Raw genomic sequence first — 14,914 nt, 5'->3', positions numbered from 1 at the left:
CAGCCATTCTTAAACATGGACTCCTCAAAGTAGTTTTGTAAGTACTCAGTTATTTGGTATTTACTCATCAAACCACTAAAAAGAAAGTAGCATTGTAATGAACCAAGGGCACCCATTTTTGTAATACAAACACTAAAACCATTCGGCTGTCAGAGCAAGAACACAAAGAACCCACAGTTGAGCATAAGCTGTTTCAAGAAGGTTCAACATGACTCAGTTTCAGTGCATGAGAAACTACATAAAACTACCCAACAAAACACTAGAAGGGAGTCAAAAGGTTTATTGGACAATACCACACTTCCGAAAATAGCATAAACTGCATCCATCGATGGAATTGTGTCAATGCAACCGACTAAGAAAAATCAACAAAATCAGCTATAGAAAGATGTCTAAAAATAATTCACTTTTGAACAGAATGTAAAATGGAATACAAGGTCAAAGGAATCTAGAATTCCATCATATGCCACAATAAACACATAAATTAACTTTCTACATAAACATAACTGAGTTATTCCATTTTGATATCATCCTACAGAATAAAGCCTTCCTTCACCAAATTCGGGCTCTTCAAATGTGATGCATGTGGGTGTGAATTGAAACAGTTATTTTCCAGCTTTGAGTTGCGCACCTGGTTCATTGGCAATGATTCGCAGTTTGGTGGCGAATCAGCATTTGACAGATACCTGTTCCATTAAAGTGAACAGTTCTGCTCCAATGCATTCTAAGCTAACAATGCAGTATAGCAACAACAGAGGGGAAAAGGGAAGAGAACATGACAGCATCAACAGATCAAATTGTTACCCTTGGCAAGGAAACATCCAGTTAGAACTTGCATGCTTTTGACACGTCTTCACCCTGTGATCGTTGTAAACGAATTGAGCAAGAGTAGTCTTCACCCTTTGTTTAGCCCTTTCAGCTCTCACCATGCTCTGAACAAACCCACCCTGCAGAAAACATTTCCTCAAATTGCAAAACCAACACAAAATGATGGACCCAAAAATGTCCAGTTATTGTATTTGAAAATAAAAAAAAGAAAGTTGAACTTCATTGCGGTTAGGACCTTTGTAATTGAAAAAACAAAATTATGAACTCATTGGGCACAATGCCTGAACGGTCCCATAATCAAGCAGCGTACAACGGACCCTTGTGCGGGTTAAATTTTGGACTCGTGAAGGGGCTACCTGCAATGAATATAGCAATTGGGGCTACCCTTTCCATCCAACACATAATGCTCAAGTTACAGGAGTTCCTTTACAGGGGAAAAAACACATAAGAACTCGAAATAAAAGAAACACATACTAACCTACTCAGCGTCTACCCCTCCACCTCCTCCTCCTCCTCCTCCTCCTCTACATCTTCTTTCCCTGGCCGCTTTCTGTTATGTTTCTATTACCAAACACAAGAACAAATTATTATTAATGACTACTTTAAGAAAATTATAACTTAAACAAGCAACATGTACAGACCTTGGAGTTCTTTTTACAAGTCAAGGCATAATGTCCTTGTTCCCCACAGGATTTGCACGTTCTCTTCTTTGGTTCAGTTGCAGAGGTCTCTATGTTAGATTTCAAACGTGTAGCATTCTTCGGTCGACCCTTCGTCTTCGCAACTGGGGGGTCTCGAATAGTAATTTCAGGCATTGGATTGACACAAATGTTAGACTGGACTTCGCTACCAATGACTGGTAACTCACTTTCCACCAACTCATCTTTCTTCCTGACTTCTTCTTCAGCCCAAAGGCACTGCAAAAATCTTCCATATTTTTCATTACATCATCCCTCTTACCTGGTCCATCTAGAAGTCGTTGCCATGTTGAGATTAGGCACCACCTCTTAAAGGGATTCATGCCATTAGTCTCTTGTGTGCTTGTAGGTAATACACCCCCCTCTCGATATCTAGCCTCAATAGACCACCTCCTTAACATGTAACGCTCAGGGACCATTCTCAATTGCTTAAGGTCAAAAATTCGAAGGATATGTTGACATAATATCCCTTCCATCTCAAACATAGCACACTCACATCTCGCGGTCACTCCGTCAGAATCGTCATATTGTACCCTGCACCATCTACTCTTCTGATCAGTTTTAAGACCTACAGAATACTCTTCCACTGTACCTTCACTGCTCAACTGATCATGCCAACAGTTGTTACTACCCTTCAACTCATCCTGAAATTTGTTAAAGATAATACTCGTATAGAATTTACCGGCCTCTTCTTCCAATGGGGTATTCGTTTGCATCTTAGGAATCGAATATTTTGACTTGAAATCTTCTTCGGCTTCGGTTTACGGCGTTGAACAAGTGCCCTTTCATAAGCAGTCAAGAACTCATGTAACCCGGTGTTGTTGTTCACATATCCGTCAAAGAAGGAATTCATGCTTTCGCTGCGCTGACTTGATTTCATGCCTGCAGTGAAAGTGGTTCTCCAATATGCCCGCATCCAATGCTCTCGTTGCTCCCACATCCTAGACAACCATTCATTCCTACAAATTCCATAATTGACCACCAAATCTTGCCATTTGTCCTCACACTCCTCTATTTTTTTCGAATGAAAACACCGATTATAATCACGGTAAAAACCACTATCGGTATCCCGCATTTCTACAACTTTCTCAAGTAGATGCTTCCATATGTGCCACTCGCAAAACCTATGGCGTGTATCTGGAAAAACTCTTTTAATCGCATTTTTCATAGCCAAGTCCATATCAGTAATTATTACACCCGGAGCTCTACCATGCATGCACGTCAACCACTGCTCAAATACCCAACAAAATGTCTCATCTGTCTCGTCGGCTAGCAGTGCAGCTCCGAAAAGGGTTGACTGTTTGTGGTGGTTCAATCCTGTAAATGGTGCAAATGGCAGAGAGAGTCTATTTGTTTTATAGGTAACATAAAAAACAATGACATCGTTGAATATCATGTATGCATCCCTCGCCCTAGCGTCAGCCCAGAATATGGATCGGAAGGTCCCATCCGTGTCTAACTCCATCGAGAAAAAGAAGTTTGGGTCTTCCGATCGTTTCTTTTGCAGATGGTTGGCCACTATGACTGCTTCTTGCCCCAAATTATTATTTCTTTTTGCTCTCAAATGGGCAATAACTTGATTTGTTGACAGCCCACCTGTTACTCCATCGTGGGTCGAATTAATGGCCTTTGCAATCTTAGATTTAGGCATTTGTGTCTCATTCAGACAATCTATCAAAGCCTTAGTACCTTCACTCTTATGAAATCGGTTATGGGAACGAAGCATTTTGGTTTTCAGTGGGGAGGTCAGCTCATGAGAATGGATGTCTTCAAAAGTTTTCACTACCCACTTCTCATCTCTATGTTTGATGATCATCCTAGCTTTACAATTTAGGCGCACAATGCGACGCTCCCTCATTTCCTTAGCATTATCTATCTTGCCCTTATCCCTTTCCCTTTTCAGCCCCTCTCTGTCACATACAAACGCCCTCGATATGACCTCATTTGTCTTCATCGAAGAGGATGTACTGGACTTCCGTACCCCAAATCCAGTGGCCAGTCCATAAGCATTGTAAAAATCATAGGCAGATTCCCATCTATCAAACGCCTGTCCCACAAAAGGCGTATTCACAACACCCTTCTCACCATCAACCTTTTTGGGTGTACTAAATGTACCACTGCCAACCTCATCTATGTCATTCACATCTGTCTCTGCCCATTCAAGATGATCTTCATCCACATTTATACCATCATCAACCATAAGTAAACCATGAGCATCAACTTCTTCAATAGCTAGGCCGCATGCTTGCGACAAAGCATCGTCAACCAAAGCACAGGGTCTACCATCACCTCGCTCAATAGGTACCCCACTTGGTTGCGAAGAACTTGGATACATTTTAGCTATCTAAAAACATGGAAATATGATAAATATATCCGTCAAACAACATGAAAATTAATCAAAGATACATCAAAGAAAGCAACTTCAAACCTTAGATTTAAGAAACCCTCAATCCATGTGATCGTTGTAGACGAATTGAGCAAGAGTAGTCTTCATGTCCATAAAGAAATCACCAACTATAATCATCAAACATCTAAGCTGGAAGGGCTTTGTTTAGCCCTTTCAGCTCTCACCATGCTCTGAACAAAAAGCTCGCCAGCTCTATAAGAAGATCGAACCTACGAAATCCTGTCCATAAAGAAATCAGCAACTATAATAAGGACCTGATAAATAATGTGTCTATAAATTTTGGTAATTAAGAGTTGAAGATTCAAATAGAAGAATAAACAGAAAAGGAACTGTCTGAACAGATTATGAGTCTGAACAGATTATGCCAAAAAGATGCATGCCTGTTATGTGGTGAAGGAAGATTTTCTTATAATGGTGATTCTTGACATGGAAGCATACACAGCTAAAGAAAGCAAATAGAAATGTAAGGACCATATAATCATCAAATACCAGTGGCAGAAGTCATCATTCCATCATCTTTCAAAAAAAAAAAAAAATCATCATTCCATCACAACAAAATAAATGTTTGGTTCAAACATGATGAAATGTCCTTCAACACAATATTAAAGGTGATGCCCATGATGATGTTCCAAATATAGGGTGGATCAACAGTAAACCCACAAATTAAAATTCACAACATTAAGAGATAGGAACATGTAAATTTTTTAGGAACATGTATAAATCTTTCTTTTCTAAATTTACTTCTCTCCTGGGACGGGGATACGAGTATCAACAGCCAAACATAAATTTTATGGACCAGGCAGCATCATCATCAGCTCCTCTTCTCAAATGAGTGTTGTTGGGTTCACAAAGCGAAGGAAATTTTTCAAAAAACCATCAAAATAATGGTGAAGGTTTGGTAAGTGGTGGAAAGGGTGGGTTGACCAGAGATTTTTTGGGACTTGAGGGCTTGCCTGTTGGAGAGAGGGAGAGAGAACAAGAAAAACCCTAGAATAGAACTAAACCCAAAGAAAAAAAAACAAGAAAAAAGACATACCTGTTGGAGAGAGGGAGAGAGAACTTCGCGGGAGTCGGAGAGAGGAAGAGAGCCGGCCAGAGTCGGAGAGAGGGCGAGAGACCTTGCAGATTTTTTGGGTTTTTTTTCCCTCGCATCTGCTACTGTCGTGGAAGATGAGTTTTTTTTCCCTCACATCTGCTACTGTCGGCGAAGGTGGGTTTTTTTGGGGCCGGCCGGAATCGGAGAGAGAGCGAGAGAATCTACAGATTTTTTGGGTTTCCTTTCCCTCGCAGAAGCTACTGTCGTGGAAGATGGGGTTTTTTTGGGTTTTTTTTCCCCTCCCATCTGCCACTGTATACGAAGGTGTGTTATTTTGGGTTTTCAATCGCACGGTGGGCCCCAAATTTCGACCAATGAAAACACGATTTAAAACTCTTCCGCACCAAAGTTACAGACGGTTGAGCGTACAATCCTTTTCCTCATATATATATATATATATATATATATATATATATATATATACAAAAATAAATTATATGATGAATGGGTGTATGAACAAATAAAGGTGGTACGATGGATGTACAAGCCTTGATATTTAATCCAACAACAGCTTCTTAACAAGTCAGCTACTGTTGGATAAAATACCAAGGATGGGATGATGAGTACATGTTTATACCCCCGTTCATAATACAAATTTTCATTTACTTTAACAAATGTTTGTTTTGGTACAACCAAAGATACCAGTCACATGGGTTGATTGTTCTGACTTGTTTTGTTGGCCCACCCACAGTTTATTTTTTAGTGTTAAGTGTTTAGGCCTTAAGAATAAAAAGTTGAAAACCAAATGGCGGGTAACCCGCGGGCACCAACGCCCGACCTAGACCCACCCGCAGGTCACGGGTACAGGTTGGGTGCGGGTCTTTTTTTCCACGGGTATTGAAATTGGTACCCATACCCCTGCGGGCCGGGTGTACCCGCGAGTACGGGTCCCATTTTGCCGGGTGTAACCGAGATGGTCAAAATTACAGAGAGGAAAAAGGCAAAAAGAAGAAGAACATATATTATGACAATTGATTGTGAGCCACAAGCCTATTAACCTATTATTGGACTCAAATTTAAATGTAATTTTGAGCCCAATAATAGGTTTAGGGCTGACAATCGGTTGTCATAATCTGAAATAAATAGGGCCTTAGTTTTGGACTATAAGTGGATCGTTTACAAGCCTGGGATTACCATTTTATGTTGAGAGTGTTGTCATGGTGATGATTTTGATTGTCCCCTTTCTTTCTTTTTTCATTTTTTGGGTTCTTAAAAAGGAATTTTTTCTCTCTTTTTTGGGTTGATGTTTCTTTGATAGGGATATAGCAATACCAAAATGACAACCCATATTGACATTTCCAGTTGTAAATACATCACATTACTATAGCCCTCCTCTCGGCCGAGCTGCAGCACGCATTAAATTTATCCTTAATAATCGCAAATTAGAATTTGGTCACTTCTACATACCTGTGGGCCTATGATAAGAGCCTTCATCTATCCTCATTGATCTCATGATTCCAAATGATTTACAATACACAACCGCCTTCCTGTGGGCCAAATGACTATTCATTATAAATCCATTGGAATCTTAGATACCATTAGAGAAAAGCAACTGAAAAGTTACACTTTGTGTCAACAGGCACTTTAAATACACCAATTGTCACAGATATCTTCATAGTCATAGGATGTTGTCGCCCTCCCAAACTAATCGAATACCACTTTATAATGGTATCTTTGCGTGTATGACTACTCTTTATGTCATATTACAATAGTTTTACTTTATGGAGTATAAATTGATTGGTCGCAAACATCCAATATAACTCAAAGAATTGCAAACTACATGCACCACATAAATTGAAACTAAAATACAAATACTTTAAATTCAGATTATATAGTTTTAGGCAAACATCAACTTTATTATAAAATTTTTGGATCGATTGGAATTCTTTAATGGAGAATCTGAATCAATTCTCAAGAGCCTTGAGGCTGTAGGCGAAACTGAGCACAGACAGCTTAGGCCTCTTTAAAACTGAAATTCATTAATCTAAATTGTACAAAACTGATACAAAACAATACCCTAAGGTGCTGGACACATTCCATAAAAGTTTGGGAGAGAATCCCAAATCCTAAACCCAACTTCTAAAGCCCCAAAAGTTGGAATTTTTAAAACAGCAACCTCCAGGTCTCTGATGGTTCTTAACATCTCCATTGCGTCCAGAACGCTGAAAAATGGCAGGGTACAGTTCATCACTTTTCCAAAATCTGTGATTCGAAGGTCCAAAACGAAGGTCGAAACTTTGGTTCGATTAACTTAAAACCAAGACTACTGTGTGTCATGGTGCCAGAATGCGTCACAGTGACACACGTGCCACCAAGACGCTGCACCGTGACGCACACAAAAGTTTTTTTTTTTTTGTTCTATCTGTTTTCCTTTTTTAAATCCGGCTTGGCTTGGCTCGACAACGGCTCGGCTCGGCTCTAGTCGGACCGAGTTGACTCGGCTTGGATTGAGTCGACAACGAACCAACAACCTTTTCTATAAATTCAAGATTCGTCCCCAAAACTGGACGAACTTTAAACGCTTACTACAGGAGCTACAAGACTTCGTTTGACAAGCCATCAACTATGTTATCTTCCTTTCGTCAGCAGTTATCCTTATGTATGGTTAATCACTAGAGACATCACCGGAACGCCACCAGTGTCCAGATTTCAGTTTGTGGGTAAAACCCTTTAAAACTTGATTTCTTAGTCGATTTTAATGGCGATTTCGACATAACCACACTGGAAGGGATTGTTTTATCCCAAAATCATATTGTTTATGATTCAAATCAACTTTCAATTGTAGACCCTCCGAATTGATAATAAATCGAATAGAAATAAATTCAAAAGGGCAGATTTTTTGAAAAATCGATTTGATTTTTCTATTGAAAACGGATTGATCTTCCTTGATCAATTGCCATAGCACAAAGGGTGCTCTGATATCAACTGATAACTTTAGTTTTAGGGAAAATTACACTTAGACCCCCTGTGGTATCTGACACATTCAAGTAGCCCCCAAATGTTTCAAAAGTGACAAGTAGACCCCATGTAGTTTCATTTTGGTATAAGTAGACCCCCTCCGTCAACGACCTGCCAAGTTAACCCTACAGAAAGCCCTCAATTAACTGTGGTTTATATGTTTGGGACAAAAATACCCTCGTTTGAGGCGATTTACATACGAGAGAAGAGGAAAACTCTTTTACCTTCGTTCTCCTTCTCTTCTACCTTCGTTCTCCTCCTTCGCTGTGCCTTCCTCCTCCTGCACTCTGGTATGCACTTTGGCTCCTCCTCCCATCATTCAAAACTCTTGTATTTTGTTTTTTCATTGTTATCTTTTAATTAGGGTTTCTGTGTTACGTGGACTCATAAATAATTAGGGTTTCTGAGGTGCCATGGATCTCCCTTTCTATATTGTGACTGTTTTTTTAGCTAGGGTTTATTCTAGGGTTTTTTTTAGCCATTGATCTCTCTTTTTTTTAGCTAGGGTTTATTCTAGGGTTTGACGAATAAGGCCTTAGTTTATTCTAGGGTTTCTCTTCTTCTCTTTTTTAGCTAGGGTTTATGCCTGAAGCTTCAAAGCTAGGTCTTTTAGGCCCTGGTCGTTTAAGATTATCCTGAGCAATTGTGAATGTGAAACCGATTATTAGCTTCAAATTTAAACATAATTCTAAGCCCAATAATCGGTTTGGCACTCACAAAAGTTGGAATAATCTTAAAAGAACAAGGCTTTAGTTTTATTTTCTGGTTTAATTCCTGGAAAAACCTAAAAACCTTTTTCTGCTATTATGTATATTCCTGGAAATTGTAATCCCCCTTGTTCTTTTTTGTTGATTGTGGTAATTCGATTCTTTTTTGTTGAACATTGTGCAGACAATGAAGATGGCATCGTCTAACCAGAGCAATATTGGTTCAAATGGGGAAAGCACCTGTTTTTGTGGAATCAAAAGGTGCATCAAAATAACTCAGTCAAATCAGAATGGCAACCGAGGCCGGCCCTACTACAGTTGTGAATTCAGTGTAAGTTTCTCTTCCATATGTGTAATTTTTTCTTAGTAAAATTTGAAATTACTAAATATTATATTACACACAGGAATTTGGGAGGAAGAAGTGCGAGTATTTCTTATGGTGCGAGAATGATGAAGAGGACAGGGATTCGAGGAAAAACATGATTGGTAATCAACGTCTCGGAAGGTTGGAGTTTGAGGTTGCGGAATTGAAGATGTTGGTGGAAAAGGCACGTGAAGGAGTTAAAGACACTGAAAGGTTGGAGCACGAGGTTGCCGAGCTGAAGTTGTTGGTGCAACAAGGGCGTGAAGCCGTGAAATTAGTAGTGAATGAAAATGGGTGGATGAAAGCGATGGGAATTGTTGTTTTTTTTTGTAGTTGTTTCTATTGTCAATGTAAGTCAAAGTAAGTTTGGAAGAGTGGAATAGTTGCAATCAAGACTTGATCAAACATGTTGTAATTTTTGTAATGATTTCAATGAATGTGAAAACTTGGATGTCCATATAGTGTATTCTGGTGCCCAAAATGGCATTGTGCAATCTGTTTTAAATGTGCAAGTTGTGAAAGTTGTGAAAACTTGTTTTAAATGATTTCAATGAATAGTTGCAAGCTGTGATTTCAATGAATAGTTGCAAGCTGTTTTAAATGTGCAAGTGTATTCTGGTGCCCAAAATGAAAATGTGCAAGCTGTGAATACTTGCAAACTGTTGGTCTAATTTAACCATGCAGTGGCCATCATGTTCGAAACAATGTTCACCCAAACAGGATCCATAGAAGGTGAAACTGTGCAGTGACCATCAATGTGTAGACACCCTCATTTTGCTACACTTTAACCAATAATGACCTAATATATTGATCCGTGGAATTTCACTGGTAAAATATGCATCCTCGCAATGATAAAGAGATGTACCTGGTCAGATGATTAGATCCGAAAAATTAGAAAAATGCCCTGATTGGTGACTTTAGAGTGTTAAATCCATGTAAGAGCCCCTCTATCATGGATTTATATATTTTAGGGTATTAATATCTCGATCTGACTTTACAGATCATCAATCGGGATAAAATAAGCCAGAGTTACTTCACAACCCGGGCCCTGATTCCATTTCGAGACCTGATTTCCATAAATCTTCAGATCGAGGGCAGATCTTGACCTGAGTGTCTTTCTTTACCAAGGATTTATGATCATTTAGTCAAAATAATATCAATCAAGGTTAATCTCAAGTCCGGATTAAACATTGGGTTACTTAACTGAGCAAAAACCTAGTGAAAAGTCACGGATCAAGGCAGGATGAATGAGATCCGTCGAAATTATCACATTAAATCATCGATAACAGAACTTTTTAATTTCTTAATTGGTGTTGATATATTGGTTTAATAGTTTTAACCATTGATCCAAAAATTGATCAAGTCGGTTGGTTCGTTTGGATCACCGATTTGCCCAATCTTTGGAAAAATGATATGCCGATAAAAATCGATGGCTCTCATTGGTCAAAAATTTGAAATCAATATTTCTATGGCAATATTGGGCTTCAACGAAAGAGTAAAAATCAAGGATTCCAAAGGTGAAAAAATTATCGAAATCGGATGCTAAAATCTCCGGAAAATGATATTTTTCCGTTTCCGCGAGTGTTCTCTCTCCTCACATTCTCTCTCCTCTCACCACACGTTTTCCCAAGCTCTTGGGAAAACGTATATTGTTTTCCTCTCCCCTATTTTTGAATATTGTGTGGATACCTTAAGATTTGGTGAAAATCTTTGCAAATTAGGAATAGAACAAGTGTCATAATATTACTAGTTCAAGTAATTGCCCAAAATTGAGGAGACATGTCCACACTTTATTGGAAACCAAATATTCTAAAATTTGGACGTTTCTTTTCTCATTCTAAATTTGCAATGACACATGGCATGCAATGGATTGTTTCTTAAATAATGCAATCGATCTTCACTATTTAAAACTCTTTCTATTCTTCACAAGCCCACCAAAATTGGACGTTCTTTCCTTCATATATGGGTGTTTCCAAAAGATTGGGTTGGAATATTCTAGGAGCTTTTCATCCATACCATCAAATTGTCTCTCACCTTCAATTTTTAATCTCCACCCTACCTTTCCCTCTCCTCTTAGTAACCTTGGTCACCCATTCACCTATAAATACCCCTCCATTGCTCCATCCCAAGACAATTGAATACTTCAAGAGAGCCCAAACGAAAAACCTGAGCTATCTCTCTCTCTCTCTCTCTCTCTCTCTCTCTCTCTCTCTCTCTCTCTATGGCCACTTAGTCAATTTGGCCTCACCCTCAATCCTCAGCAACCCAAACCTTAGCCCGCCAAAAGAGTCATCGTCTTCGAGGAATCATTGTCATCAACAAGTCATCATCTTCAAGGGATCATCATCAAAGGAATTCAAAAGAAGAGAGCATCATCAACAAAGAGGTAGGCCGCATAAATCTTGAAATTTGGTAATTACTTTAAGAGGACAACATGCGAATCTTTTTGCTTCTTTAAGATCTTCGAATTCGTGAGAACATCAAATTTAAACCTCCCCAAGTCATGGGGGTTCATAAATTTGAAGTTCCCGGAATTGTAATCAAAGGTTAGAAAGATTTTACTTGAAAAAGGATTCAAATTCTGAAAGCCTTCCAGAATTTAATTAAAAAGGGTTTTTGCATTTTTTTCTGAATAATCAAAGCTGGATGTGTTACCCTATATCTAAGAATTGTGATGTGCCAAAAACCCCAACCCTAATTGGTTAAGCCTATTCAGTCATGAATGTGAACCCAAAACCCTCAATTCCCTTCATTCTATGGCCATTAGCCGACTCAACTCATTGAATTTCTTGCGCACTGTGAAGGGCACATCCGTACAACTCGAGCCCTTAAGTTCCTAGAGCCCAACACAAGAAACCCATTTGGACAGGGCCATGCGCTGTGTGCTAGGCCATAATGTATGTGCAACCCTTGCAATGAGCACATCGTCCAAGCTGATTACAATATGAATTGGGCATGTGGGGCTCATCAACTAATGTTTTTCTGTACATGTGAAATCTAACACCCATGTGGGTCCACCTTACCAAAGACGATTCAACTCGAATCTAATTCACCTAGCCTAGCCGCATCCAACCTGATCCACCTAATCTAGCGGCATCCAACTAGTGTCCTAACCAGATTTAACCGGACGTAGCCCCAGCTTGAGCCCAACTCCCCTCTTGTTGTCCGACCCCACACCTTACCCTCATACCCATCCTCCTACACCTCGTCCACTTTATTCCATAGCCATACATCACAACCCATCATCCACTTATCCTATAGCTATACCCCCATACATATACATCCATAGTTATACCCATAACCATCATACCCCCATCACCCCATAACCAACAGAACGCTTCCAATCTAACTCCACTGTGCCAATCCATACTCCATTCTTATAGCATTCGGCCATTGCACCCAGTAGCCACATCCCCACTATTACATAACCATCATGCCCATACATGCACATCCATTAGTTTCATCCTAGGCAAGCCGTATCACCTAAGCCCAAACCCCTAGCATTCGGCCCTAGCCCAAACCCCCCTAGCGCTTGGTCCGAACCCAACTCCCATGGCCTAGTCGGCCTAACCTAACCCTCACCCAAATCATGGCCATTCGTCCAATCATAATCAAACCCCTACCATTTGGCCGAACCCAAAACCCGCAACCCGATCCCAACCCGGTTTAGCCCCAACCCTGTTCAACCTAACCCAACCCACTTCAGCCCCAACTCGAACCCGCAACCCGATCACAACTTGGTTCAGCCCCAACCCAGTTCAACCTCAACCCACACCCCACACCCCACACCAAAAGCCGTGCCCCAACCCAAGCCGTAGCCTAGTGCCTTACGCCATCTCCCCAACCCAAGCCGCACCATACTCGGCCTCAACCCAAACCCATGGCCAACTTGACCAAAACCCCAGCCCGTCCGACTTTGACCAAGACTCGATGGCTCTTTTGGCCTTGACCCCAACCTCAACTTGGCCTTAACCGAAAGCCACACCTCATCCCTAATCCGAGTCAGCCCAAGCTAACCCGACTCAACCCGATCCAAGCCAGACCTAACCCGACTAAATCTCAACCGGATTCAATACGGTCCGACCCCCAACACAACCCAACTCAGCCCGGTCCATCTCGGACCCAACTCGACTCAACCTAACCGGTCCAACATGGACCCCATTCGACACAACCCGACTTAACCACAACCCGCATCACAAACCGCAACCCGCAACCCTAATCCAACCCGGATTTGACTCAACCCAGACATTAAACCAAAACCCCGAGGTTAAACCCGACCCGCAACCTGCAACCCCGATCCAACCCAGATTTGGCTTAACCCAAATCAGATCTACCCGGTCCAGCCCCAACTCACCCAACCCGAGTCAACCTGATTTCAGCCCAAGCTAATTCGGTTCAACTCAGAGTCGATCCAAGCTAACCCGAGTCAGCCCGGGCCCAATCCAAGCCAACTCGGGTCTAACCCGAGTTGACCCGAGCCAACCCAAGTCAACATGACCCGATTCAACCCGGCCCAAACCGGGCCTAACCCTACCCAATCCGACCCAACCCATTCAACCCGGCCTTACCTCAACTCAACTTGGTCTGTCCCAATTCAACCCATCATTCTAATCAGTCATACACCATCTAATGTTGCCATGACCCATCCCATAGCCTAAATTACTCAACCCATCCTCATAGTTTATAACCTGACCATACACCCCATCCTCAACATCATTCAGCCCCAATTCCATCAGCCCATCCATAGCACCATCCCACCATGTACTGTCATCCCTCTTATCATTTAATCATACCCTCATGCCATCACCCATAGCCATCAACCCCATTACATTACCTATGGCCATCAACCCCTTTATTCCGTGACCTATATCCCATAGCTCTAATCAATCATGGACTTACACCCCATCAGCCCACAACTCCCATGCTATATACCCTAGCCACCACACCCTTAGCCTAAATACAACGCCCATCATCCATTCATCATCCCTGCAACCCATCCAATCATCCCATAAGACCTCGCACCCCCACCCTCATCCATATTACACAAGCCCCATCTCATTTTCACATACTTCTCAATCCAACCGAACCCAAAAACCATTTCAACTCCAAACCCCACCCAAAACCTAATGAACCATGCTCTTTTGACTGTCATGTTACACCGCATCCCTAGTCAAGTTGTGTCAACCCAAGTTACGCCTCGTGACTCACTCGAGCCATGCACCTAACTCAGCCATACTCGCCTTTGCCCAACCAAGTTGTAACCCTTTTACTTCACTGAGTCATACCTCTTTGACTCAGCTGAGTCACGAACCTTTAGGCCCAACCAAGTTGCACTACCCAAATCTTGAACCAAGTTGCACCCTTATCCTTAACCAAGTTGCATCTCATTGGCCGAATCTCATGAACCCATACTTTGGATTCCTAAATTCAGTTTGACTCCATCCTTCGAAGTTGATTCCCAATTCAAACATCTCATTCCCAAATTCGAGCTTCCAATACAAATTTCAAATTTTAACTCTCGATTTTCAATCTCACCCTTTCAACCCCAAACCCAAATCTCCCAATGGAACTACGTGTGGCTTGATCCTCATCACAGGGTACGTAGGCAACTTGGCACTCCCAAGTTCAGTCGCACCTTTCTCCATCCTTCTCGTTCCCCTACATCCTTCTTCATCCCTTCCATTCCCCTATTCACCCTTTCCTTTTCCTTAAACCCTTTTTGCATGTTAGATGTTTTCTTTTGCTTAGTTGCATGATTAGTTGCATGTTTAGATCTCTTTAATTGTTCTTATCGTAAGTTTAGAATCACATGCTAGTTGTTTTGCTTTTTAGTATGCTAGTTGCTTTCTTTGCATGATT

At 41.0% G+C, this 14,914-nt stretch overlaps 1 protein-coding gene and 1 long non-coding RNA gene across 2 annotated transcripts; both read right to left on the bottom strand.

Moving 5' to 3' along the window:
* Positions 1-378: 378 nt before the first annotated feature.
* Positions 379-1,345, bottom strand: LOC143856767 (uncharacterized). The gene is made up of 2 exons (XR_013238341.1): positions 1,304-1,345; positions 379-944 (listed from the first exon to the last, which is right to left on the bottom strand). It is a non-coding gene; the product is annotated as an uncharacterized LOC143856767 (long non-coding RNA).
* Positions 1,335-3,765, bottom strand: LOC143856764 (protein FAR1-RELATED SEQUENCE 5-like). The gene is made up of 2 exons (XM_077367040.1): positions 1,467-3,765; positions 1,335-1,386 (listed from the first exon to the last, which is right to left on the bottom strand). The coding sequence occupies exon 1, from the start codon at positions 3,721-3,723 to the stop codon at positions 2,158-2,160; it is 1,566 nt and encodes a 521-aa protein (XP_077223155.1). The 5' UTR covers positions 3,724-3,765; the 3' UTR covers positions 1,335-1,386; positions 1,467-2,157.
* Between the last annotated feature and the right edge of the window lie 11,149 nt (positions 3,766-14,914).

Source organism: Tasmannia lanceolata, unplaced genomic scaffold, assembly GCF_043159265.1.
Source record: "Tasmannia lanceolata isolate RefF3 unplaced genomic scaffold, GAP_Taslan_0.1 ptg000023l, whole genome shotgun sequence".
Taxonomy (NCBI): Eukaryota; Viridiplantae; Streptophyta; class Magnoliopsida; order Canellales; family Winteraceae; genus Tasmannia; species Tasmannia lanceolata.
Note: the sequence above shows the minus strand (reverse complement) of the source record. Positions and strands in the feature narration are given on the sequence as shown.

Coding starts and splice junctions, on each gene's coding strand:
- LOC143856764 (XM_077367040.1), bottom strand. CDS start 3,723: ATGGTTGATGATGGTATAAATGTGGATGAAGATCATCTTGAATGGGCA.